General features: G+C 52.0%; 1 protein-coding gene across 3 annotated transcripts in view; it reads right to left on the bottom strand.

Moving 5' to 3' along the window:
- Positions 1-7,336: 7,336 nt before the first annotated feature.
- The window catches only part of MLLT6 (MLLT6, PHD finger containing), a 67,195-nt gene continuing 48,278 nt past the window's right edge, over positions 7,337-26,253 (bottom strand). For 2 of the 3 annotated variants that reach the window (XM_077806184.1, XM_077806185.1), the window contains exons 11-20: positions 23,538-23,722; positions 22,586-22,703; positions 18,262-18,328; positions 17,637-17,779; positions 16,983-17,171; positions 16,657-16,745; positions 15,748-16,106; positions 14,920-15,028; positions 12,112-12,492; positions 7,337-10,497 (exon numbers count right to left, since the gene is read on the bottom strand). In XM_077806184.1, the coding sequence (XP_077662310.1) occupies positions 10,453-10,497; positions 12,112-12,492; positions 14,920-15,028; positions 15,748-16,106; positions 16,657-16,745; positions 16,983-17,171; positions 17,637-17,779; positions 18,262-18,328; positions 22,586-22,703; positions 23,538-23,722 (1,685 nt within the window). In that variant the 3' untranslated portion in view covers positions 7,337-10,452. The remainder of the gene's footprint in view (positions 10,498-12,111; positions 12,493-14,919; positions 15,029-15,747; positions 16,107-16,656; positions 16,746-16,982; positions 17,172-17,636; positions 17,780-18,261; positions 18,329-22,585; positions 22,704-23,537; positions 23,723-26,253) is intronic. The other variant, XM_077806186.1, reaches the window with a different exon arrangement.

Genomic DNA, 26,253 nt, shown 5'->3' with positions numbered 1-26,253 from the left:
CTGAACCCCTTTTGCAGTGTGGACCCCCCCCGCCGCTGCACCGCTTTTGCAGTGTGGACCCCCCCCCCCCCGCCGCTGCACCGCTTTTGCAGTGTGGACCTCCCCCGCTGCACCCCTTTTGCAGTGTGGACCCCCCCCCGCCGCTGCACCGCTTTTGCAGTGTGGACCCCCCCCGCCGCTGCACCGCTTTTGCAGTGTGGACCCCCTCCGCTGCACCCCTTTTGCAGTGTGGACCCCCCCCCCGCCCGCTGCAGCTGAGCCACTGCCTCTGGGCTCCAGGCTGCGAACGGAGCGAGCCTCGCTGGGGGAAGCTTCCCTTCGGGTGCCTCTCGTGCTGCCTCCGGGAAAGGGCTGCCCACAACCCCAGCGAGGAGCTGCCAAGGCCCCAGGAGGGTTTCATCAAACGCCTCCCAACAGCGGAGGCTTGTGCTGGGGGGGATTGCGCCTGGCTCACGTCACCCTGGCGCAATTATCTGTCCAACCACCTCCTGGCCCGGTTAGTAGCCCCCCCCCCCCCCCAAACGTGTAGGTGGGTGCCTAAAAGGAAGGCTCCTCCCCCCATACATAGCCCCTCCCCGCATTTTCATTTGATGTAGGGGCTTAAATATAAAGTTAGGAGCCTGATGGTCAGAGGCCCAACTTTGAAAGCTGTCGGCTTCAGGTTGTGTGGAACTCCTTGCCAGAGGATGCTGTGAAGGCCAAGACCATAACAGGGTTCAAAAAAGAACTAGATAAGTTCATGGGGGATAGGTCCATCAATGGCTATTAGCCAGCATGGGCAGGGATGGTGTCCCTAGCCACTGTTTGCCAGGTGCTGGGAATGGGTGACAGGGGATGGATCACTGGATGTTTCCCTGTTCTGTTCATTCCCTCTGGGGCACCTGGCATTGGCCACTGTTGGAAGACAGGAGACTGGACTCAATGGACCTTTGGTCTGACCCAGTATGGCTGCTCTCATGGGCTTCTGAGTCTTGGAGTATTGTCATAGCTTCTAAGGCCAGAAGGAACCATCTGGCTCAACTGGGCTGACCTCTTGTATAGCACAACCCATGGAAATGTCACCCACCTCCCCTCGATCCAGTGCAATAACTTGTCTGAGTAAAGGCTATCTTCCAGACCGGAGTCCAGTTTTGCTCTGAAGCCATCAAAAGATGGAGAACTGCCCACTTCCCTGCAGTTTATTCCAATGTTTAATCATCTTCATAGTTAAAAAAATAAAGGATGCCTTATTTCTCATTTGAATTTGACCGGCTTTTGCTTCTGAACTAATTGACATGGCATTCGCACATTGGTCTGGTTAAAGCATAAGTGGACTCCCCTGTCTGTCTCCATCAGTTACCTCTCTTCTTATAGTTAGATTGTGAGCGCTTTAGGGGGGGAACTTTTTGTCCTGTGTTTGTGACTAGCACAGGGAGGGCCTGGTCCGTGATAAGGGCTCCTTGGAGCTACGTAAATACAGATAAATAAATAATAGGATGGGGAGTCAGGACTCCTGGGTTCTTTTCCTAGCTCTGCTGCAGTCTTAGTGGGACAACCTTGAACACTGTGTTGTTGACTTCCATCGGTCTAACCAAGAGCTGAAAGTTAAGCAATGTGCTTAAGGACTTTGTTGGATCAGGGCTGGAACGTTCATCTTCGAATGGAGCCCTTCATCAGACTGATATCTGATTACATCAGAGCCAGGAACGGAAAAGCCCTTTTTTTTTAAATTTTGGCAGTCATTTTGGGGTTTTTTTACTGCTATATCTGCTAAATACAATAGCCAAGTGAACTCCACGGCTGTTGTTACATGAAGGGATTCTGCTGACCTAATAAGCCATGAGAAAATTTCATTTTAATGTCCTCCAACTGTGCTTTCCATGAGCTCTGCCGATTTCCCCAACCGGAACATCGAAGCTGAAGAGTGAATTTAGCCTCTTTGCTACCCATGACTCACCCACTTCCCTTTAAATGAATAGTTGAAGTGTCAAAGGGTGTTCTGTTTGGGTTTTTTAACATTTACCCTGGGGAAAATGTAACTTTTTGACAGCTGTGATGATTTACCTTGTGCAGATGGCTAAGCACTGAAGGGGCCAGGGAGATTGCTGGCTTTAGTCTGTGCCATTTTCCAGAGGAATCAGATGACAAAACATGTCAGGGCATTGCTCTTCTGTTCACTCTGCTGTTATCCTCGTGCCTCTCTCAAGAGTGCTCGCCCCAAAGAGAGGGGTTAGAGATCTCATCTAACACTGGGGGGGAGGGGAGGGGAAGCAGGCCTGGGCCTTTAGTAGTTAGTACTCTTTTACCTGATTCAGGAAAAGCTCGCTCATCAGGACAGCATTAAGCATGTGTTTAAATCCCATTGAAGTCCATGAGAATTAAGCACGTGCGTACGTGCTTTCCTGAATCAGGGTGGCGTCAGAACTGAACCAGTGGGGCCCCGCATGGTTTTAGGCAGTGTCACGCTGCTGGAGCTATTGTGGTTATTACAGACCCCCAAAACTGGTTCCCTCAAGAGAACAGGAATTGCTGTGCCAGATCAAATCCATCGTCCATGTAACCTTGTTTCCAACTGGCCAGCTGCATCCCACCGAGATGCAAGAAACCCTGCAGCTGGCAGTTTTGGAATAACCTAGCCACAGAGCAATTAATCCCTAATTCCAGTTAGACGTATAAGAGTAGAAGTGTTAACCCTGATGTCCTAGGTAAAGTCCACTTTGGGTAACTATGTTCTGTCTCTCTAAAATTCCCCCTTAGTTTCAACTGGCTAGGTCACCAACCTTTTGTGCAGTGTAGCTGTGGGCTGTTAAACAGCTGCTGTGCTCCACTCTAGAGCTGGCTGCATCTGAGTAGCCGTGACTTTCTCTAGGAATGCTTTATAGCATGTAGATCCCGCAAGAAAGACACCATGCTATAATTATTCCTGGACTGTTCGCGCTGTGGCAGAAATGACAATAAAGTGAAAAAAAAATACAGAACTCACTTTTTTTGGGTCCTACTTTTTATTTTTTGGAAAGAACTCTTTTATTAAAAGAACAAGGACTGCAACAATTTCCTGGTTGTACAAATACATTAATGATACAAAGACACTCTTATCTGCTTATTACACAACAGAGAGAAAATGAGGCCAAATGAGGCCAAAATGAATTCCTTTATCACTGACGGCAGAGGAAGGGTAAATAGGAGCAGTTTTCTGTCGAAGACATTCCACTGCTGTTTAGCACCTGAAGTGGAGTTTTGTCCGTAGAAAGATTTTTTTTTTAAAAGAGTGTCATCCCCTTGAATGTTCTCCAAGCGAAAATGGAGTATGCCTGGTTGATGGCAGTCATACAAATGTTATAAGAAATTTAGCATGCTCCTGGCTATGACTCTGGACCTAAAATGAAAATCTTTTTTAGGAAAAAATCACACAAATATCTAGGTATGGTTTAATTTGAAGCATAAGAACATAAGAGCAGCCACACTGGGTCAGACTAAAGGTCCATCCAGCCTAGTGTCCTGTCTTCCAACAGTGGCCAATGCCAGGTGCTTCAGCAGGAATGAACAGAGCAGGTAATGATCAAGTGATCCATGTGCTTGTGCTTAATTTTAAGGATGTGTTTGAGTCCCACTGAAGTCAAAGGTCAGCACACACTTAAGGGCTTTCCTGAACAGGGATGGATAAGCATGTCCTTATATGTTTTCTTGAATTGGAGCTTTTGCCAGCCATGGAGATATAGCTGGTTGGGGTCTCAAATTCAGATGGACATAGGACTGTAGTATGCAATGTGATGTACAAATAAGGCCCTGTTGACGTCAAAAAAGAAATTAACTCCAGAGTAATTCCTAGATTTTAAAGCCAGAAGAGACCATCGGATTATCTAGTTTGACCTAGATACACAGCACATGAGATTTCACCCACTCACCCCTGTATTGAGCAGAATAACTTGTGTTTGACTAAAAAAAAATAAAATAATCCATAAAGGCATCCAGGCTTGAAGCTGTAGCTACAGCAGGGCAAAGCACACCATAGATACCCTGGCATGGTTTACTTGGTTAGATTATCAGATTAAGCTGCAGAGGCTGTAAATCTGCTTTTGTGTCAGTGCAAATGTATCTACATTAGGGATTTGTCCTGTGGTAACTGCACCAGGGAGATTACACCAGCCTGAATTTCCTTAGTGATGTAGACGGGGCCTAGACTGTTGCAAGATGTCTGGGATCAAACCCAGGCCTTAGAGTTGGTCTACGTGCCTTAGAGTTGGTCTACGCTTTGATTTTCAGTCGTGTTTTCACATGTTAACTAACCCCATTGTAAATTCCACTGTAGATGTGAAACAAACATTTGTTCCAGGACCTGAGATTTATGAATTTTCAAAATTTAAAACAAAAATTGCAAATTTTTCTGCTCCCATTTTTTTCAACCCACAATAAAGCTGGTTAAAATTGTTTCAAAGTCTGACAAAATTTCACATTTAAAAATAGTTGAGGGGAAAGAATTGCCAGGAATTTTTCTTCCCCAGTTGTGACCCGGTGTTTGTGCCCTCACAGTCTATTGCAATTGGTGGAGATGGGAAACCAATGTTGCAAATGCAGCTCACGGACTTCCCTGTGGGATCCATTTTAGACTTGAACCAAAACTCTGTTTCACAGCTCAGGAACCTCTTGGAACGAATTTCAAGCACAAAATATTCTTGTTCATTACCTTACCCCTGCCCAGAACAAAATGGGAAGGGAAAATCTGGGAGGAACAATCCCAGGAGAAACAAGCTATCCATTTCCGAGGCCTTGGCTACAGACAGCTGAATTAGTTAAACTGGAGCAAGAACCCTCATGGATGCCCTCATATTGCTTTAAAACTGGTTGTATGGGTTGAGTTGCCTCTGTAAATTTACATGTGCAAGCTAAATAGATGTAAGACAGGTGTGAACTTCTGTAAGAGTGTTCCCAAACAAAAAGGTTTCAGAGTAGCAGTCGTGTTAGTCTGTATTCACAAAAAGAAAAGGAGGACTTGTGGCACCTTAGTACTCCTTTTCTTTTCACAAACAAAAAGACACCCATTTTACAACATCGATATAAGATCAGTTAAATTGGTTCAACTTTGTGTCTAAAGTAGGCCTACTCCTAATTTAAACTGAAATAAGAGTGTCCACACAGCATTTGGCACCAGTTTAACTAAATCAGTTTAAAAATCAGAATATGTCTACACGAGAAACACCACTCTGGCACAGTTGCTTCCCTGAAGTCTAGACACTCACTACATCAATGGAAGGTGCTCTTCCATCACTGTCATAAACCCACCGGTGGGGGACATAGGTCGATGGAAGAATTCTTCCATTGACCTAGAGGTGTCTACACTGGGGCTTAGGTTGGCTTAACTACGTCAAAAAGGGTGTGACATTTTTCACAGCCTTGGCTGATGTAGTTTGGCCAGCCTAACTTTGCAGTGTAGATCAGGCGCCCAGTTCTGTGTGTGGTTAAAGCTTTATGGCAAAACACATTCGGAGTTAAGATGGTGGATTCGATGGGTGAGCATGAAAAGTGGTGATAGAGGATGGGTGTGGGTGTGCAAAAGAAGAAAGTAGGAAAACTCTGGGGATAAGAGGACAGATGACATAGTGGCTAGGACTTAGGAAAACAAGGTCCAGTTCCCTGCTCTCACATACGCTCTGTGAATCCTTGGGCAAGTCCTTTGGCCCAGATCCTCTAGGGTATTTAGGCACCAGATTAGTACCAGGGAAGGATGAACGGTGTGGAGACCACAAGCGTTTGGGTCCAAACTATCCTCCCACTGGAGTGTGTCTAAGTCCGGAGGTTTGTCCTGTTCAGACACAGGGCTGGATACGCATGGGCTCAGCCCCCACCCTCAGCACCAGATTTCCTAAGACGACCAACCCTTTCAGAGGCACCTAAATAAGCAGCCAGAGCTCAAGAGAGTGCAGCATCTGGCGTGCAGGGCTCTTTGGAACAATAGGGCCATTTGTTTCACTGCCTAATTAGAAGTGGACCCCTTTGGAAAACCAGGCATAAGGGCCAGAGATGGAAACAAGAGTTTGGTTTCAGGCCCATCCCATCTGGTTACAAAGACATCTCAAGCCCAGGTAGATATTGCTCTTTCTTCTGTGGGGATTGGGTCCACCAGCATTGGACCCGGAAGGGGGCCATGCCCCCCACTTTTTAACAAAAGAAACGTAAGCGCAGAATTCATGTCCCCCACAGATTCCCCCTCCCCTCGCAGAATAATAGATTCTGCTGGGGGGGCGCTGTGCAATTACACCTTTTGCCCACCAGGGGCTGCTGTGGCACCAGAAGAGAAGGCAGCGGGCTCACTGCAGGAGCAGCCAGCTGTGGAGAGGGAGGGGGCACTTTGATTTGCCCCCCACCCCATAGGTTCCGGTGCCCTTGATTGGGTCAGAGCTCAGGCTGTCTCCCTCCCCAGCCAGGTGTCAGGTTAAGCCCACAATCTCAGGACCACATGACTAAGCTGCTAGGGGACAATGCTCTTCCCCTCACCCCTCTTCAGTTAAGTAGGCCGAAGCTTTCCCAAGAATGCATACTAATGTTGGGTGCTTCCACTTTGGGGCTCCCAAGGTTAAGACACCTCAGATCCGATTCTCCCGAGGATGCCAAGAAGCCACAGCTCCCCATCACTTCACCTGGAGCTGCACGGGTGCAGAGTGCCTGTGAAAACCAGGCCCAAGGCAGCTCAGAGCTCAGCACCCAGCTAGCCCCAATAAAGGCCTCGCTCCCAGAAACGTCCCATATTCAGGACAGCGCTTAAGCAGGTGTTCAAGTCCCACTGTAGTCAACGGGACTTCAACACCTCTGCTTGAAGTTAAGAATGTGTCCAGGTGCCATCCTGCAGAGGGATGGACTTAAGCATATGCCTAGAGCTTTCTTTAAGCAGGGCTCTAAGACACATTGTAAAGCAATGCAAAAGACTCCCCCTGATTTCAACAGGCTTTGGATCACGTCCCCAAAGACCCCATTCATCACTTGAAAAATTCATCCTTAGCTTTTTGGTCATACTTTATAGTAAGGTTTCATTTATCAATAGTTTGTAAGCGGTGTGATAAGGATGAATAGTATGTCTTAGAGAGGGTTATAAACACATCAGTAGAAGATGCTACAGATGGTCAGAAGCAACCTATTAACTCACTGGACTCTAAAAAAACCCTTAACAATTGATTAACCCATTTATTAAAACATCTATAGTCATGGAACCTTAAAATAAATTAGGAGCAACATCTTTCCCTTTTACACGGATGATTCAGACACTGTCGGTAGCTTTAACGGAAACTAAGATATTTTTATCCAACACACAACCCACTTCCTTAGTTAAAATCTGAAACCCTAAATGTATCAAAAAGGTCTTCAATATGAATATTAATATTATTTATTATAATAAAGAACAGTCAAGCAGCGTGAAAAAAATATATCTTAGCTACATTACCTTAAATTGCCAAAAATATACACATTTTTTCTCTTTTATTTAATAAAAAAAAAAGACACATGCAACATACTAAATGTGACATTAGCATTAAAACGGGTAAAGAACTGTGTACCCCAGTGCAACCGAAACAGATAATCTTTAGCTTTTATATTTTTTTCTCCTCTTCCTCTTTTTCACACAGAGACAAAGTTTAATGTCAGCCTTCTAAAAGTGGCCCCTTAACTCATCCTAATCTCCTGACAGGACTGGGCAAGGAGCATATTTTAAAGGGACCAGGTGCTTTTGGAAGAAGCCAGAGAAATCTTTTCTTTAAGTGCTATCTGTCTCTTCCTTCCTCTTATCCTCAACTTTTCCCGTCTGATCTACGAAGCTGCCTTAGAGCTAAGAGTCTTGGTATGTCAACAAATAAATATGTGTCAAATACACACAGGGGTAGCTAGGAATCCACCGAACCAGGCCTTGAATGGAACCAGCACCAATGGAGACACTGATTGGGAAACAGACTCCTTGGATTCGCTGTCATTTGTCGTGGAGAATGAACTCATTGCATTGTGAGTCGAACTGGCTGGAATGAAAAAGGGGCCAGGAAGTGAAACGCTCCCCCCACTGTGTTAATGGATTGTTGTCCTAACAGGGGCATAGATGGCAACCCGGATCTGGAGCTCTACAGTAAAGGAACAAATCAACCCAAGACAGCTGCTGGCAGAATATTTCGGGGTCAGCTTTTAGCACAGCCACCCTCTGAAATTGCAATTCTGCTCGTGCAGCTTTTCATGGATGGAATCTCACAGGCCCTCTCGGATTCTCACACGCACACGCCAGGTCGGCATCAGACCAGCCAATTTGCATGTGGAAACATGGCACCCTGTATCACTGTTCCACTCGGGGGAGTGCTTGCAGGAGGAGCCCCCTGCTTGCAGAGGGGAAAAAAATTACGCATCAAAAAGTGCAGGCTCAGAATCGTGCAACTCAGGGTTGGGGCAAACAAAAAACACCATCAGGCGAGAGGAAAACGGAATTCAACGTCCCAGTCTGTGACATGTGCCAGGCTGATGGAAGTTTGGCACATCTTGATTCTTAACTCACTGGGGAGGCGGCTGGGGAGAGAAGGAACATTCACTCGAATCGCATTTTGCAGCCTCTCCTATTGGTATTGCAGAGACCATAAGGACGAGAGCAAAACCACTTTTTCCCCCATTTTCACTTTTATAGCTGCCATCTCCATCTTTCCAGTAGCTTCTTCTTGTTTTTAAACAATAGCTTAAAAAAAAAAACAAAACAATAGCTTTCCGAACAGAGAGCATTGTTCTGCCCAGTTCACAGAACAGAAAGCAAGACCCCGGCGGGGCGCTCTCTGCTGTTAGTTCTGCTCAACCACTGGGGCAACGATCTTTAAAATCACATCAAAGAACAAATGTGTAATGGGCTTAATAGATGGAGTCGAACGGTGATGAGCTTTTCCACTGATATCAGCACAGACCCACCGCTGACAAATTTGAATAGTGCAAACCAGACAAGGCGGTGGGGGTGTGCTGAAAATCATTTGTATTCGGTAAGGTCTGAAAACTTTTTTAAGACCCTCAGTATTTCCAGTCGCTGGAGTCTTGACCCCCCCGCCTCCCCAAGAGATCCGGATTTAACCAGCGGAGGGGGAATTCAAACGTTTGACGCCGATTCCCCCTCCCCGAACTGTCCTTCAAAAAACAACAACCCTGCATTGTCCAACCTTAGAGGAAGCAGGTTTCTTTGCCACAGGACCAGGTCTCAAGGTGGAGTTAACACCAGACAGTGTGAAGCAATGAGGTTATCCAATGCCCTAGGCTGGGAAGACTGGCTGCATTTCCAGGGCTTGGGCTATCTAGTGCCAGCAACGGGGGAGAAAGTTCTCTGCCAGACTAGCCACATTCGGGAGGTGGGTAAGGAAGCAAAAGTAAGAGATTTCAGACCCTCCCTCCCTCTGTCTCCTTGGTGCTGTTTTAGCCCCGTGAAAAGACGGCCTGGTTATAACACACTCCCTGCGGCGGGGCAGACGGTTGGCGGTACTGGAGTTAGCCCTTTTCAAGTGGTAATGCTGGGCCTGTAGATCTTGGAAGGAGAGAACAACAGAGAGTGCGAGAGGGAGGAGTGTGCTTCTCACGTGGAAGGGACAGCACCCAGCTGACCAACCGGCGTCTGCCCTGCCGCTGGCGTAGAGGTCCCAGTAGTGTCTTTAAGGTTAATCTTCAGCAGAGTAACTCACCACAGTGGCTGGGGTAAGAAGAAGGTGGCATTCACCCCTGATGTCCAATCCCCTTCCACAGCTCTGCCACCCATGTCTTCCCAAGCTGGATTTGGATCTGGTGGGGTGGCCGTGCGTGGTGGTTCCCGACGGCAGATCATCTCCTTGAGGGGTCACAAGGCGACAGGTAGGAAGGAAGTCCCTGCTGTAGGTTTTTGGCAGGGTTTTCACAGCTCATATTCCTCTTAGTTTCCCCATGTGATGGAACAGAATCTTGTCTCCCCCCCCTCCCACCCATGGCCCTGCCCCACTTTCCCAGACGAGCCATATCTGGCATCCCCCCGGAGGGTGCTGCAAGCTGTCTGAATGCTGTGCAGAAAACAAGCAGAGATGACCCTTCAACCACAGCCTTGGCCTAGGATACTCTGTGGTCTTGGGTTAGGGCCCCATCCCGGAGGCCTCACACATGTGCACACTCATACACACACACGCACTGGAGAAGAGGCCGGAAGGTGTCAGAGCACAGGCAAACTCTCACCCTCTGCTTAGCAAGGAGAAATGTAACTTCGCTTCGCGCAAGTGTGCCATGGATCAAACCGGTAGAGACCTCCCCGTGCCCCATCTCTCCTCTCAGAAGGGCACGCGATACCAGGTCTTGGCCGGAGACACGTTGTCTTCTAAAGCACCACCTGGCACTTCCCATGGCTGGGAAGACCTTCTCAGAAGCCTTGTGCTCATTGCTCTAAAGTATCCAAATCTGTGACCACGGAGAGCCACGTTCCTGTAGCAGAGAGGAGCTGGCCGCTGGTCTGGGTGGGGAGGCTTAGCCCTTGTCCTGGGTGACAGCAGCTCCCTTTTCACTCATGATCTTTAAAAAAAGACGCAGAGAAGAGAGTCATCAGACAGGCAGCAACCCGCAAGTGAGTAGAAACGAGAAAGCCCTGCCACGTGGCCGGCCTGCCCCTGCTGGGGCAAGCAGCCTGAATGAGGACTGCCCGCTTCCCCCCAAGGCTGAGATCAGCAGGGACACTCGATTTGGAGACCTCCCTGCTCCCAGTTTCAACAGACTCCTTGACTCTGGCATTTGCTCCCCAGAGCTTCACCGGGCTGGGCCTTCTAGGCCCTGTCTACAGGGCAAGAGATGGCGAGTTTGACGGGGCTTTGTCATAGCAGTTCACATCATTCTGGCCTCTCAAATCTGGGGTCCTGCCACTGACAGCAGCCAATACCCTCCTGCTTTCTCTGTGCCCCTGACTGCATGTGTATCCCCTCTTGAGCCCTGCCGGTCAAGAAAGCAATCCCCCTTGTACTTTACCATGTGAAGCCAATAAACTCAGAGCCTGGGAACAGAGGCAAATTAGCCACTGGGCCAATGGGGCCCGTGCCCAGGGGCTAATGGGACCCGTGCCCAGGGGCCCCAGCCAACTGGGTGACCCTGCACCCTGATCCGCTCCTCCCGGGCAGGCGGAGGAGGGCAAGCCCTTACGCCCTGCCCCCTAGCAGGAATGACTGGGGGGCTGAGGGAGGACTTCAGGCGGAAGGCGTGGGGAGGGGCCCCCACTTGCTCTGGCCCAGGGCCACACAAAATCATCATCCACATCTGCCTGGGGAGGGGCATTGCCCCTTCGAGATGTCATGAGTAAGGCTACGTTTTAGTCACAGGTATTTTTAGTAAAAGTCGTGGACAGGTCATGGGCAGTAAACAAAAATTCACATCCTGTGACCTGTCCATGACTTTTACTATATACCCCTAACAAAAACTTGGGGGGGGGGCCCATGGGTGCTCTGGGGGGTTAGTCGGGGGGGCACCACGGGTGCTGGAGGAGGTGGCCCAGGACCCCCCTGGTGCTGGGAGGGGGAGGGTTGGCGGGGCTAGCAGGGGCTCCCGAGCCGGCTGTGCATGTGAGGAGCTGCAGGGCCATGCCAGTGGGAGCCGGGGAGCACCGCACCCCGAGGTAAGTGCCCCCCCCAACCCCAACCCCCTGCCCCTAGCCCTGAGCCCCCTCCCACACACCCAAACTGGTGCTGGTGCAGAAGTCGCAGAGGTCACAGAAAGTCACTGAATCCGTGACTTCCATGACAGACTCGCAGCCTTAGTCATGAGCAGATCCGGGCGCTGCCATGCCTGCTTCTGCAGCTGGCCTGGCATGTGCGTGGGTGGGCATCTGTGGGTGCACCTTTGCTCACCCCAGCGCCCTGTCTTGACCCCACTGATGTCAGTGGGGGTAGGATCAGGCCCACCTGGCTGGCTAATGAGGGAGGCGGATGAGCCAGAGAGGCAGCCTAGTCTCGTGGGTAGGGCACGGATGCGTTCTCTAATCCTGGGCAAGGCGCTGCCTCTCTCTCTGCCTCAGTTTCCCCTGTTTAGACTGCAAGCTCATTGGGGCAGGGATTTGTCTCTTACTACACACCTGTACACAGCCTAGCACAGGGGGGCCTTGATTTCAGCTGGGCGTTACCGTAATACTCCTAATTTACGCACCGTTCCTTTCTGGGCACTGCTGTCCGCCTGCAGGTTGAGGAAGGGGTTGGTTTGTGTGGAAAGGACCGGTGGGACTCCCGCCCCTGAAGCCATCAAACTATTCCCCGGAGCACTCAAGGGCGGGGCTGTCGGGGTCCCCATCAGGCTGTTGCCGGGGTTGAGCTGCTGGGGGGACATGGACGCCAGGAGGGAGCTGCCGCTGGGAGGGGGCGGGGCGGCGGAGGTCATCAGGGCGGTGGCGCTCGAGTGGAGGAGGGGCGTGGAGGTGGCCGTCAGCAGATTGGTGATGGGCAGCTGGGAGGTGCCCGTCATCTGAAGCCGCTGCAGCTCCCTCTTCTGCTGGATTTGCTGCATCATCTGGAACACCAAGGCCTGCTGCTCCTGGAGACGGGGAGAGAGAGTCAGGCTGGATAAAGGGACAGAGCACGTGGGAGGCTTTGCATGCATGTACCTGCATGGATGCAGAGACACAGACTCACACCTGATTCACTAACACAGCATGCCCCTCTGCCCCTCTCAGCTCTTATCCCATGCCTCCTCCCTGGTCTTGCAGTGTTATGTTGTATCCACTAGGTTAATCACAACCAGCTGGCACATTTTTAAGCACAACATATCCCTGTCCACACTGGGTGGCTAAGTCGTGTTTAACATCTTGCGTTTGTGATCATGTTTTCTAACATAATCCATTTTCCTAGAGTAGATATGGTCCTGGGGTTGCAGTGTGCTTGGTATCCTTCCTGACCTCTTCAGTCATCACCAGGCACCCTGAAGCATAAGATTGAATGACTCCTATTTTAGGATCCTTACAAACATGTTGGCCCACAAATGTATCCAGCCCCCTTTCAATCTATCTGAAGTATTTAATCTGATGTCCAGCAGCTTGTGGAATTAATTGCTATGAATTCTCAGACTGGCCTTCAATTCCCCTCCCTCTGCCGAAACCGACCTTGTTATATTTAATCCCCTCTGGTGGAATTAATTACTCCAGGTGAGCTGAATCCTGGAAGGATGGAAGGGACCTGGAGCTGACAGAGATGTGCTCCAATCAAATTAAACCACTTTAGCTTCCATGGAAACCATCGACCAGCAGAATACACCCGTGGAGCTAACTAATCGTTCCCACACACAAAGGGAGCAAGAGGATGACATGGTGACATCAGCTAGTGTAGAAGAGAATCCCCTTGAAAAATATTGTTCTGATTATAAATAGTTTAACCTGGAAACCTGCGTGTATAATGTAAGACTGACACCTAATGGGTGAGATTCTAGGTTGATGTAAAGCTGCATAGCTCCATTGACTTAAATGGAATTATGCTGATTTACACCAACTGGGGATCTGGCCCAAGATATTTTACACACTCACGGAGCCTGATTGTTACACTGGTTTAACCCAGGATTAACTCTACTGAAGTTTCATAAGTGTACATGAAATAGGAACCAGATCAATTATTTCCAGCACACGAGGATAGGTTTGTTTGTTGTTTATATGAGTGCCAGTGAAATGTGGGGCCCAGCTCAGCATTGACGTGAACGAGGCTGTAAGTTACACACCAGCTGGCCAGAGAAACAAGTGAAAATAGGGACGCCATACAATTCATGCTCCTTTTTGAACACCCCTGGATGCCAAATTGATGCAATGCACGGCAAAGCAAATGAGACAAGATTGTAAGATAAACAGTCTCCCCCCTCTCCCCTACAAGGCCAGATCTCATTTACACCAGTGTAGGTCAGAGCAATTCCCCAGAGAAGTCAGTGGACTTCAACTTGTTTAAGTGAGAGGAGAATCAGGCCCTTGTTAGGCACTGCCTTTCCCGCTTCACCAACTTTCCAGGCTTGGCGTGTAAATTGCACTGGTTCTGCCCACCTACCAAATGCCAAGTCTGCGCGAGCTGCGTTGCTTTTCCGTTCACGGCACGTGGATGCCTCATGTTCCTGCTGACGGCTCCCTGGGGCCTGATCAGCACACAGAGGGCACATCTACACTGCAATCCGAGCCGTGACTGCAGCATAGGTAAACATACTTGAGCGACCTGTACCTGAGTGATTGTCACTGCTCCCAATAGCAGTGTAGATGTGGTGACACAGGCTAGCAATGCAAGCACGCACCCTGGGTTCTGGTCTGGTTTCCACAACATCCGTTGAAATCCACACAGCCGCGTCTACACTGCTATTTTCAACCGTGCTTGTGTGGGTCTGCCTACCCGAGTGGCAACCAGACCTCAAACTGCAGGGCAAATGTAACACCGACAGACCCTGGTCGTCAGCAGGCGGGATCGAACCTGGGACCTCTGAAGCTTAGTGCATGAGCTAAAAGCCACGTGGCCCTTAGCTAAGGCTGTAGCAGACTCATTAATCTCTATGTGGTCTCGGTGCCACTAGAGAGGACAGAGCACCACACCCAGGAGGTGTGTGCGTTACACAAAACATTGCCTAACTGGCTCTGGTTTAACTAAGGTGTGAACGTAAGCCGAGTGACTGAAAGCGGTGGAACTTTGTGTGCGACTGAAATCAGTTTAAACGAACCCAAAAGTAAGCCAAAATGAGCGTGTCCACACAGGGGTTGCACTGGTTTAAGAACTAATTTTAGGGCCGACCTCTGCAGCGTTGGTCCCAGTTTAAGGACATGGGTAGAGAAGCCCACAGTTAAACTAGTGCAACTTGTGCATGTAGACGAGATATTTAGCAAACATAGCGACGGATGCATCAGGTCTTGGCCAGTCTCTCTTCACTGGACTAAATCTTCCCCAGTCCAAACTTCAGGCCAGGCCCTTGCTGGAGGGGGCAGAGACCCGGCACAGGGATACTTACCGGATTAAGCGGCTGGGATGTGAGCAGCTGCTGCAGCTGCTGCAGCTGGTGTTCATGCTGGTGCAGAACATGCCGCTGCTGCTCCGTCAGGGGGCTCAGGCCTGGCACGCTGCAGGGAAGACCGGAAGTTAGCATAGCCTGCTGCCCCGCAGGGGTATTTCCGCCCAAGCCCAGCCCCGAGGAGAGCAGCAGTCTCAGAGGGGAAGCCCTGCCACAGACTATGAGCCAGGCTCCTCAGTAAGGATACACGACTGAAGTCATTTGAGCTGAGCTTCCCTTACGGGTCAAACTCAGCTGCCTCTATGGGAGACAGTGCGGTCCAGTGGGCAGGATGCTAGCTCTGCCACTGACCACTTGTGTGACCTTGGGCAAGTCACCTGCCTGCTCCGTGCCTCAGTTTCCCCTCCCACCCTTAGTCTGTTTCTATTGCAAGTTCTTCAGGGCAGGGACTGTCTCTCTCACTAGGTGCGCACATGTCATTAAGCACAGTGCCTCACACAAGCAATAACTGTCATACTTGTGCTGGGATGCATTGTCACATCTTGCTTGGGGCATGCTTTGGGGAGTTCATGCACATATTGGGGTTTGTGTGGTCTGGGATGTACATGTTTAGTTTGCCGTGGCCGTGCCTAATTTTGGAAGCATGCCTGTGTTCGTTTGCACAGAGGGAACTAGCCTGACACAAGGCTGGAGTTCTGGAGGAAAGAGGAAACGAAGGGCCGGGGGTCGTAGCCCCACAGGGAGACAGCGGCTGTGCCGGGGGGGGGTCGGAGATGCAGGGATGACTGTGCAGCTCCCCCTCGGGATACCTGGGGGGGCCCCTCTCACCTGCTCAGGCTGGTGGAGAGCTGCAGGGCGGGCGGCCCGCTCGCCTGCGTCAGAGGGTTCGGCGGCTGGGTGGCCGGAGCTCCGTTCAGATTCCCCAGCATCCCATTGAGGGGCACCTGCTGGCCTCCCGCCAGGTTCCCCAGCAGGCCATCCACCCCGGGCCCCGTGGGCAGGCCGTGACTGGCTGCCGCACTTCCCCCCAGCGAGCCGGCCGTCACCCTGGCCAGGCCATTGACCTGCTGCTGCACCCCGGAAAGGGGCAGCGAGGTCGGGCTCTGCTGCAGCAGCGGCAGGGGAGGAGGGGTGCTGTGGAAGGAGAGGGACGAGCTGCTTCTGCTGGGGCAGCCCGAGTGTGGATCCTGGGAGGGAGAAGCAGAGAAACAGAGAGAGGATGAGAACTGAACCTCAGGTGCTGTTATTTGGCCGCTCAGCCCCCTGCCCTGCAGCTGGGGCGTGTGCCCAGCCAGGGGCAGGAATGCTGCGTGTGGGGTGAGGCTGCCGGGCTCTCACATGCCTGGCTGGAAGCTGACACCCAAATGCCCAGTCTCTAGGGACGCAGAGTAAATCGCCAGCATTCTCACTTCCCTTTGTACAGCACCTAGCACATACCCACCACCACGGCCCTCCACGCCCTGGGTGGGGGTGGATGCGCCCCGGAGATGAGCCGGCAAAGCTTAAGGAGCCCCCTGTTGCCAGTCCTGGCCTCGATTTCCCTGACTCCATCTGCAGAAATCCAGCCCCTTAGATCACAGAACACCCAGGGCGGCGAGTAGGGGCTGGTTTCACCCTGCCGGACCCTCCCGTTCAGTCCAGGGGATCTGGCCACCGCTGTGTGCTGCTGCTGGGGTGCAGCGATACCGTATGGGGGAGTCCCTGGGCCCCACTGCAGGGTCTCGGCGGCCACAGTACCTCGGAGGAGGTGGAGAGGGAGTTCTCCATCCCAAAGCTGTTCTTGCAGGGGGGGCTCTTGTTGATGCTCAGGGAGTCGCTGTTGCACACTGCAGGAGAGAAGAGGGAGTCGGGGTGGAGCCCAGCATCACCATGGTGACACAGAGGGACAGCACGTGCAGCCAATGGCTGGACCCGGCGCGGTTTTCTGCACCATGATAAAAATCCCTCAAACCTCCTCCCCCCGGCCCAGAGAGCCCCTGTGCGGCAGGCTCCTGGGGTGGCGGGACCGTTAGGAGTGGGCGCAGGGGTCTCCCTCCCATCGCCAGGGCGAGGCGGCCCCTCACCATTGGCAGGCAGGATGTACTGGGCGTGGCTGGAAGGGCCGTTGCTGGTGGTCACCACTGGGAAGGGGACAGAGAGCTGGACGTTGAGGAGCTGCAACCGCTCCTTCTTAGCCGTCAGGGTCATGATCTGCTCCTGCAGCCGCTGGTTCTCCTTCTGCAGGGAGTGCAGGGCCTTGAGCATTTCTACAACTGCGGGAAACGAAAGGGGGGAAGGGGGATGGGGCGGGGGGGCAGAGAGAGGAGGGGGGCAGTGGAAGAGGGAAAGGAAGGGAGGAGGGGTGGGAAGGAGAAGAGGGGGCACGTGGGGGTGACACAGTTAGAGCATCTACTGTGCAGGGACAGGGGCGTACCAGTCCCCCCTGTCCTTTCCACTTCGGCACGGGTTAGCACGGAGCTCCCCTCCCCACCCTGGGAGGGGCTGTATCTGCACTCCTCGCTCCCCAGCCCCTGCCCCATACCAGGAGGGGCTGTCTCAGCACCTCTCTACCCACCCTGCCGAGCCCCCCCCGTCTGCGGCCTCCCCCACTCTTACCCCCAAACAGAGGGGAAGAAGCCCACCCCTGTGCCAGGCACAGCTGGCCATGAAGCTGGTGGCAGGTCCCTGGGGGACCCAGCCCCATAGGGGTCCCCCAGCCCTCTCCCCTCCCGGCTCACTATTTACGCCGGCTTCCCCGTTGCCTTGCTTCTCCAGGAGCTGCTCGATGTTGGGGGTGGCCTGCGGGACGTTCTCCAGCTGCCCACTGCTGCTACAGGACACAGTCTGGTCGAAGAGGGTGGGGAGGCTGCTGATGGGGGACCTGGGGAGTGGCCCCGGGAGAAGGGCTGTCAGAAGATGGACTCGGATCCTTCACCCCTCTCTAGTCCACACTGGGAGGGGCTGTCTCTGCACCTCCCCCCAACCCGGAGACCCTCTGCCCCACACTGGGAAACCCTGCCTCTGCACCTCCCTCCCCACCCAAGCCCCTCTCCCCTGCCCTGCACTGGAAGTGACTGTCTCTACAACCCTCTTACCAGCCCTGCTCTGGGAGGGTCGGTCTCTGCCCCTCTCACATCCCCCTTCCCAAGCCCTTCTGCCCCACACTGGGAGGGGATGTCTCTGCGCCGCTCCACTCCTTCCTAGACCTCCCCACTTCTGCTCCAGACTGGGAAGCGGCTGCCTCCCTTCCCCTCACCGTGTTCCTCAGTTTCTCCTCACCCGCTGGTATTGCCTATAGCTCACCCTACACACAGGTGGTGCCCCCTCACCCCCAGTGTCGGAGGACAGGCGAAAGGTACTCACATCGAGGAGAGGCTTTCCTGCGGGGAGGTCCCTCGGCAGCCAAAACTGCAGTCTTCTAGGTCGGGCTCTGGAAGGGGAAACAGAGGCAGATAAAAGCATTTCCCCTCTGCCTCTGCCTATTATTAGTTGGGGCCAAAGGGCTGCTAGGGCCACAGCCTCCACTAGGTGGCAGCACAGAGCAGTTCCTCCCCACTGTCCTTATGTAACAGCTTCCCTGTGCACCCAGGCACCCCCAGAATCACTGCCCCCCTTCACTCCTCTGGGTGGGGGAAGGGGGGTGGGGCGGTTCAGGGAGCTGAGAGGAAGGAGAGCGGTTACGGCGCTGACCTGAGATGTCAGAGAGCCCCGACTCGCCATGTGACGTCGCCCAAGACTCAGTTTCCCATCTGTACAATGGGGAGAATAGTCCTGCCCTGCCCCCCCACCCCCCGAGGGGAGTTGGGAGGGTAAATACGTTTGGAGATTGTGATGTGCTCAGATGTTATAAGTACCTAGGAGAGATGGGGCTCTCGGACATATTCTAAGATGGAGCCACCCCCTTTCTGAGCTGGACGAAGCATTGCGCATTATACCCCAAAGGTCACTGCCCAGGAACACGACCCCTCCCTAGGAACAGGTGTGAGCAGGGCGCTCAGATATGACAGAGAAGAGCCTAGATAGACTAGATAGGATGGATCTAGCCAGCATGGATCGTAGCACCTGTTCTGGGGCAGATTGTTATTATTTACTATGAAAAGCCAGCAAGGCCCTCATGGCCCAACCAATATCAGGTATCCCAATGTCCTAGGTGCTGTCCAAACAGAGAGCAAATGGCCGCCCCTTACAGTCTACTGCCTTGGTTGCTAAGGTCTCTCTCCAACAGTCTCATGGACTTTAAGGCTAGAAGGGACCATTGCGATCATCTAGTCTGACCTCCTGCACATCGCAGGTCACAGACCTTCACCCACCAGCTTCTGTACTAGACCCCTGATCTCTGGCTGAGTTACTGAAGTCCTCAAATCATGATTTAAAGATGTCAAGTTACAGAGAATCCGCCATTTACACTAGTTTAAACCTACAAGTGACTCAAGCCCCATGCTGCAGAGGAAGGGGAAAACCCTCCCCAGGGTCTCTGCCTATCTGACCTGGGGGAAATTCCTTCCCCACTCCAAGTATGGTGATCAGTTAGTCCTTGAACACGTGGGCAAGACCCACCAGCCAGACACCTGGGAAAGAACCTTCTGTAGTAACTCAGAGACCACACTGTCTCTTTGGACCTCAGCCTTTCTGGGAGGGACGCGTGGCCTAGAATGGACAGCTCTGAGAGTCAGGATTCCTGGGTTCCATTCCCAGCTCTGCTGGTGGCTTGCCTGGGAACAGCCAACAACCTTGATCTGGAAAATGGGGGGCGATCGTTCCCCCCACAAGGCTTGTGAGAATTAATTCATTGTGTGCAACCGCCATGACAGACAGAGCTCGGACAGGTGCTACAAGAGCACAACACACTCAGAATTCTTCACCCATTCCAGGCTGAGTTTTACAGAGGCCAGGGCCAGATTTCCAAGGGCCCAGCTCCCCTTGAGGCACATAATAAATGGCCAGATTTTCACGACAGCTCAGCACGCAACCCACCGGGCTCCTTGGGGAATCTGGCCTCAACTGTGGATGCTAAGCGTGTTTGAAAATTCTAGGCTATGTGGGTGTGGTGTCCCCAGCCCCCCGATATTTCCAAATAAAAAAGCAGAGTGTGATCATCAGCCAGGCGCTTTCTCTTCCCCACCCCCATGTCTGCCACTCAGCCGGCATATGTCCCCCATCACTCTGCTATGTGTCAGATGCTGTGAGCGCCAGCCTGTGCCAGCTGGTCTCCTTGCGTCTCCTCCTCATCGCAGGAGCATTTATTACATGCAAGGATCCGGGACTTTCCTGTGGGAAGCTCTGCAGGGTGGCAGGGGCGTCGTGATTTATGGTGTAATGCCCCAAGCTGGTAGGCAGCAGCCCTGTGGAGTCTCCTTCAAGAGGCCCCACCTGGAACAGAAGGTAGAATGGCAGTCCCACCTTCCCATCCAGATAGGAGTTTTCGACTGTCAGTCAAATTCAACTGGCTCCTCCTCTTTGGGGAGACATAGCCATTTTCTGAAGGTCACTCTAGGACATAAAGACATTCGAGCTACCAGAGAGGGACCCCTGGCTGCAAGACTGAAGAGGAGGTTCGGGAACAGCTGCAGCAAAAGGTGGCAGTTGGGTTTAACTCATCCCCAGAATGCAGCATCAGGAGGAAGGGTGGCCCAGTGGTCAGGGTGCTAGCCAGAGACCTGGGTTCAATTCCCTCCTCTGCTAAAAGCCTCCTGCGTGACTTCACAAATGATTTAGTGTCTCCATGCCTTGGTGCCCCAGCTGTAAGAGGAGGCTAGTAGCACGGCCCTACCTCACAGGATAAACAGATGAACAATTCCCAGGTGCTCAAATACAACAAACAAATGCCTAAGACAGATCAGGAGGAGATGGGGACAAAGAGATCACAAAAGGTGACAAGCAAGAGGTCCCCTGTGGCAGCTGCTCTAAGAGGAAGGTTTTAGGGCTCTGTGGCTGAAGAAACAGCTCTGGGATTGTGCAAAGATCCTGATGAAGCAAGAAGAGCAATGTTGGAAGTTGACATTAAGAGTAGATTTTAAACAGAACTCAGGATATCAGAGGACCAAGCTGTTTTCAAAATCTAGCCCTAAGTGACTTGTCCAGGTCTCCCAGTCCCAGCCACAAGACTATCCCTGCAAGTGAACTCTTCTCCTTCATCCTTCCCCACCTGGCCAAGGAACGGCAGAAGGGAGTGCTTCCTCCATCCCCCATCATGTTAAGAGGAAACACACCTTCCTGAACCATCCTTTTCTCCCATACCAACTCTAGACAGGCGCTTCGCAGGAGGAAGGGTTGTTGCATCGGGGCCTTTAACTCTTGAGTTAACGTCAGCTCCGTTGTGACGCTCTTCATACAATCAGACTACATTCAGCCGTGGAGCCAGAGGGGTAATTTCCAGCCCAGATAGACATACCTATGCTAGCATGCCAAAAATAGCAGCATTAGGGTTAGCTGCCCCAAGTATGTACCTAGGTTTCAGATGGGATGGCACATGGGTAGCCAGCCCATCTCACTGCCCGTGCAGTTGTGGCTACATGGCTATTTTCAATCAGAACTGGTGTGGGTATGAGAACTAGTGTGACCATATGAGCTGGAAATTACACCCCAGCTCCACCCCAGCTCCAGGACAGACAAACAGCTCCCAAGGCACATGGACCCCCCCCCCGCCCACCCCATGGCATGCACATATATGATATACCTTCTCCATGGGCTTACAAGTATGGAAACACAGGAGTAAACGTTCGTACGTGCTCCTCATGCAGGCATGCGCGCTCACACAGACAAACTGACATGCTGCACATACGAGAGGCCCAATTTTCAAAAGCGCTCAGGGCCAGATTTTCAAGGGATCAGCATTGGCAATGGGGCTCAGACCCCAGCAACTCCCCACTGTGACACTTACTGCTAGATATTCCCAAGAGTTCAGCATCCAACGTACTGAGCTCCTGAAAATTCTGGCTCAGAGGAGCATGAGAAATAAGATAGTTACAACAACCAAAGGCAAAATGCTGGAAATCAGGAGTGTGCAAGGCCTTTTTTGTGCATTTTGTTGCAAACTAAAAGATGGGCCTGCTTGGTTAGAAACATTCACTGCAATGCAGGAGGTTTCCCCCTCATGAGCAAGGCCCTTTTCCAAAGCAAATGAGCCGGTTTTGCAGGGGGCAAATGAACCATTCCAAAGTCAAATTCAGTGCCAGAATACTTGCAGTGTGAACATAGCTGGTTTTGTTGCATTTCATGGTGAAACCAGAGTCGAAGGGGTACGAAATCACCCCAAAAGAAAAGCTGAGCATTTGTAGTGCAAAATTTTGTGCCAACTTTTCCAAAAAATGTTTACTACGTTTGCGCAGCTCAAGTGTGTAAAATAATGAAATCTCAAAATGGTCACATTTTTGCACCATTCTAGTACACACCCAGAGACAGTCTCCCACAGACAATCCAGCATGTGTGCTCTCATCACGGGACTAACCCCCCCCCCGCTTGCTAGCTTCCCAGCCAAGTGCTCTGCTAATGCAGACATAGCATGAGCTGACAAAGACACCACTGATCTCAACAGTTCATACTTCCCAGCACACCCCCTCGGCCTTCAAGCTTTTGGGGTGGGGAGACAGTAGGGAAAGCGGAGCTCAAACTGTGGACCTGGTTGTCTCAATTCTTCCGGGGAGATTCTTTCTGAGTTTTGAATGCACACACCTTCCGATTCACGTACCTGCCCGGCTGCTTTCAGACTGGTCCAAGAGAGGGTTCATAGACAAGCCAGAGGTCAGGGGGCTTCCAAAAATGTGCGAGGAAGGGAGGCTAAAGGTGGGTCCTGCCAGCGAGAACACCTGCAGGTGGGACATTAGCAAGAGAGACAGGAAACTGGCTGAACAGCCTGGGGAACCCGACGCTGCGTTCGCACGCCTCCTCTGAACTTCCAAATGGGTCCCAGCCAACAGGGGAAGTATTTAAAAAGAAAGGCAGGGAGCACTGGGAGATTCACAAGAGAGCCCGCTCTTGATTGATCTTCCCAATCCAAGCGGTTCAGATGAGCAGCTGAACAGCGGGGTGGTTTCTGAACTTAGAGAAGCAATCCCTTTGGTTAACACATCAGACAGAATTCCTGGCTAAGACTTGCTCTTTGTCTTAGGTACTTATATGGTCCCCATGACCATAGCATCTGTAGTACCATGAACTAACATTTTTATCCTCAGGCAGCGCAGGGCTATTAGCCACATTTTACAGATGGGGAAACTGAGGCACCGAGTGGCTAAGGGAGTTAACCAAAGTCACACAGGGAGCCTGGCAGAGCACTGGGGCTCCCAAGCGCCAGGCTAGCCTCCTAACCAGGGGATCATCCTTCTTCTGATCCCGGGTGGTCTGTGAAGGAGGAGGAAGGCCACCAGCAGCGCTCCACTGAACTGAATCCCCGAGTCAGTGGGTGCTGGCAAGACGGAGCTCAGGGAGCAGCGGTGCAGGAAGTGAGGTCTCCTGCATGCTCCTGTCCATCTGGTTGTGGAGCAACAGAGGTCCCTCCTCAGTACTGCTCCTAAGTGGGGAACACCCCCCCTCTCCGCCAGGCTACAGTGCACTGCTAGGCTACTGGGCCAGTCCAAATCACCTCCTGAATTATAACTCCCCCCTCCCTCTCCAGCCACATGCTCCTGTCCCAGCAGTCTTACCTGGGTGGTGGACACCGTGGAAGAGGAGGAGGCCGGGATGGTGCTAGCAAAAGGGGAGCGGTTGAGCTGTGGGAGCGAGGAGGTGCCTTGGTGCGCGAGGAGGCTGGAGGAGAGGGGGGTGCTGCACACAGCCCGGAGCACCCCGCCCCCGTGGGAAATGGGGTCCTTGTTACTGGTGTAGATCCCTGCATGGAAAACAGAAGGGGGTGGAGCAGTAAGAATTCTCTGCTCAGCATTCAGAGCTGCATGGGGATTAAGGCCAGAAGAAACCACTACAACTTCTAATCTGACCTCCTGCCTAGCACAGGCCAGAGAACTTCCCCAGTTTGCCCTGTACTGAGCCCCATAACTTGTGCTGGGCTAAAGCATCTTCCAGAGAGGCACCCGGTCCTGCTCTGAAGGCCATTAAGAGATGGAGAACCCACCACTTCCCTTGGGCGTTTGTTCAGACGGTCAATCACCCACAATGTGAAAAATTTGCGCCTTGTTTCTACTTCAAATTTCTCTGGCTTTCACTTCCAGCCATTTGTTCTCATTTGGACTTTCTCCCCTAGATTAAAGATCCTTTTAATACCTGGTCATTTCTCCCTAGGAAGGAATGTATACACCATAATCAAGTCACCCTTTGATCTTCCTTTTGATGAGCTAAATAGACTAAATTCTCCCAACGCAGTGATCTATGACTGCATGCCACCTGAAGAAAAACAGTCAGGGGGCTGGTAGGTTTTTGCAGGCAGCTTAGATTAGAATCCTTCCTGCCCCAAATCAAGTGGGGGATAAGCAAAACAGCCCTGTCCAGGGACTTAGAACCCCTTCTTCATTGGGGCCTAAAGTTTTTGTGTGTCCACTGATTTTGGGTACCTCCATTTTGGGGACCGCCCTGAAGTGTGATTTTTCAAAGGGGGCCAAGCAACCTTGGTGCTTGTGGATTCATCTGGAACTCTGGGGGTGCAGCGCCCCCTCAAAACCAGGCTGGAGGTGTCTCCAGCTGGGCTCCCCAAAACCTGAGGCACCCAGTAAAGAGTGAACACTCAAAAATTGAGGCCCTAGAGCGCCCCCTGCTGCCTGAGACCAGATGCACTGAACATCTCGTTTACTGTCTTGGATTATCTAGAATGGAAGGGAGGGGAGACCTTCCAGGTCATGGTCATATAAGGCCAGCCTTGGCATCTCCAGCCCCAGACTGCCATGAGCACAGGTGCCCCTTCAGCCCTGGCACACAGAGCGAATGGTGATGGAGCTCAGCCTTTCCACCTGAGGATGCCAAAATCTTTTGCAGCCTCATGATGCTCCCATTCTACAGACACAGAAACCGAGGCACGAAGCATCTTGCCCAAAGGCCTGGGATGGCGAATAGAACCCAGGAGCCCAGATTCCCCATCTCCTACTCTCGACACGTGACTGCACTCCCATGGAGAGAAGCCAACATGCGCCACGGTTGACGCCCAGCAGCAAGGTGCGGTGAGGCTGGATAAATGAGGTAGGAAGGTGAGGAAATGACTGTCAAGGGAGGGGTTCCTTTTGCGGCAGCCAGCAGCTTTAGGGCTCGGATCCTGGCCAACATCTTTTTCCAGGAGGAGGAGAAGGAGGTCGGAGAATGAGCAAATGGGAGAAGGGAGCCTGGCAGCCATCCTCAAGCTCTGAACCGTCTCTTTGTTGTTCCCCGGGGATGGGGGAAGAGGAGAAATTTTGCCCAAGGTTATGACTATGGAGGTTGCATCAATTCCGGAGAGCTCCTCCCGGGACTACATCCCCAATTCACCTCCCCACCACAAACTCTCTCAGGCAGCCCAGACAGGATGGGCCACTGCTCAAAGTCCCCCCTCACCCCCCACCCCAATTTGACCTAAATAGGAGCATCTGCAAACAGCCCACAATAGACTGACTTGGCTGCCAGAAGTGTCAAGTCTCAGAAGCAGGCTTAAGTGCTAGGCCCCTCCTCCTGCTCCCTTGCCTTAACCCTTTCCTGCCACAGCTCAGCAACGTTGCCCTCCATTCTGGCAAGGAGGGTTGTAGGGTTGGGCAAGGCGCCTCAAAAGATTTTGTCCACACATTTTTAACGATACCAGTCTACCCCTCGTGTGGGCTCAGTGGGCCTGGTTAGTCATGTCGGTGAGTGAGAGGACTGGTTAGCCAGATTATACTAGTTAGGCGCGTTTATGCCAGTATTTCCATAAGGGAAGGCAAATAAGCCAAACCTTTATATCAGTATAAATGCATCCAGGCTGCTGTAGCGTTTCAGTGTAGATACTTACTACAGTGACGGAAGGGGTTCTACCGTCGGTGTGGTAAATCCATCGCCCTGAGAGGTGGTAGCTAGGTCAATGGAAGAACTTTCCTGCCAATCTAGCGCTGTCTACATGGGACTTCGGTCTGTGTAACTACACCACTCACCGTGTGCGGGTTTTTCACATTCCGGAGCGACGTAGCTGGGTTGATCTAGTGTACACCAGCCCATGGCCCATTAAAAAAAAAAATCACCGCCCTAAGTGTGTTAAACCAGGCCTCAGTGTCTAGCACTCACTCACCCTGGGCATAAGCAGAACTGGCATTTGCTAGTTTAAAAAGTGGCTTTGCTTTAGAAAGGGGGACAACGTAAGATCCGTTTATCGGTCCTCAATCTGGGGCCCAGATCTCAGCGACATCTGGTTTTGATAGTGACCATCCCGCCCCTTCCCGATCCATCCTCTCCTTTGTTTATAAGCTCCAGTTTGGT

This window comes from Eretmochelys imbricata, chromosome 27 (assembly GCF_965152235.1).
Source record: "Eretmochelys imbricata isolate rEreImb1 chromosome 27, rEreImb1.hap1, whole genome shotgun sequence".
NCBI classification, from domain to species: domain Eukaryota; kingdom Metazoa; phylum Chordata; order Testudines; family Cheloniidae; genus Eretmochelys; species Eretmochelys imbricata.
The sequence above is the reverse complement of the archived record's forward strand: the minus strand, read 5'-3'. Positions and strand labels throughout refer to the sequence as shown.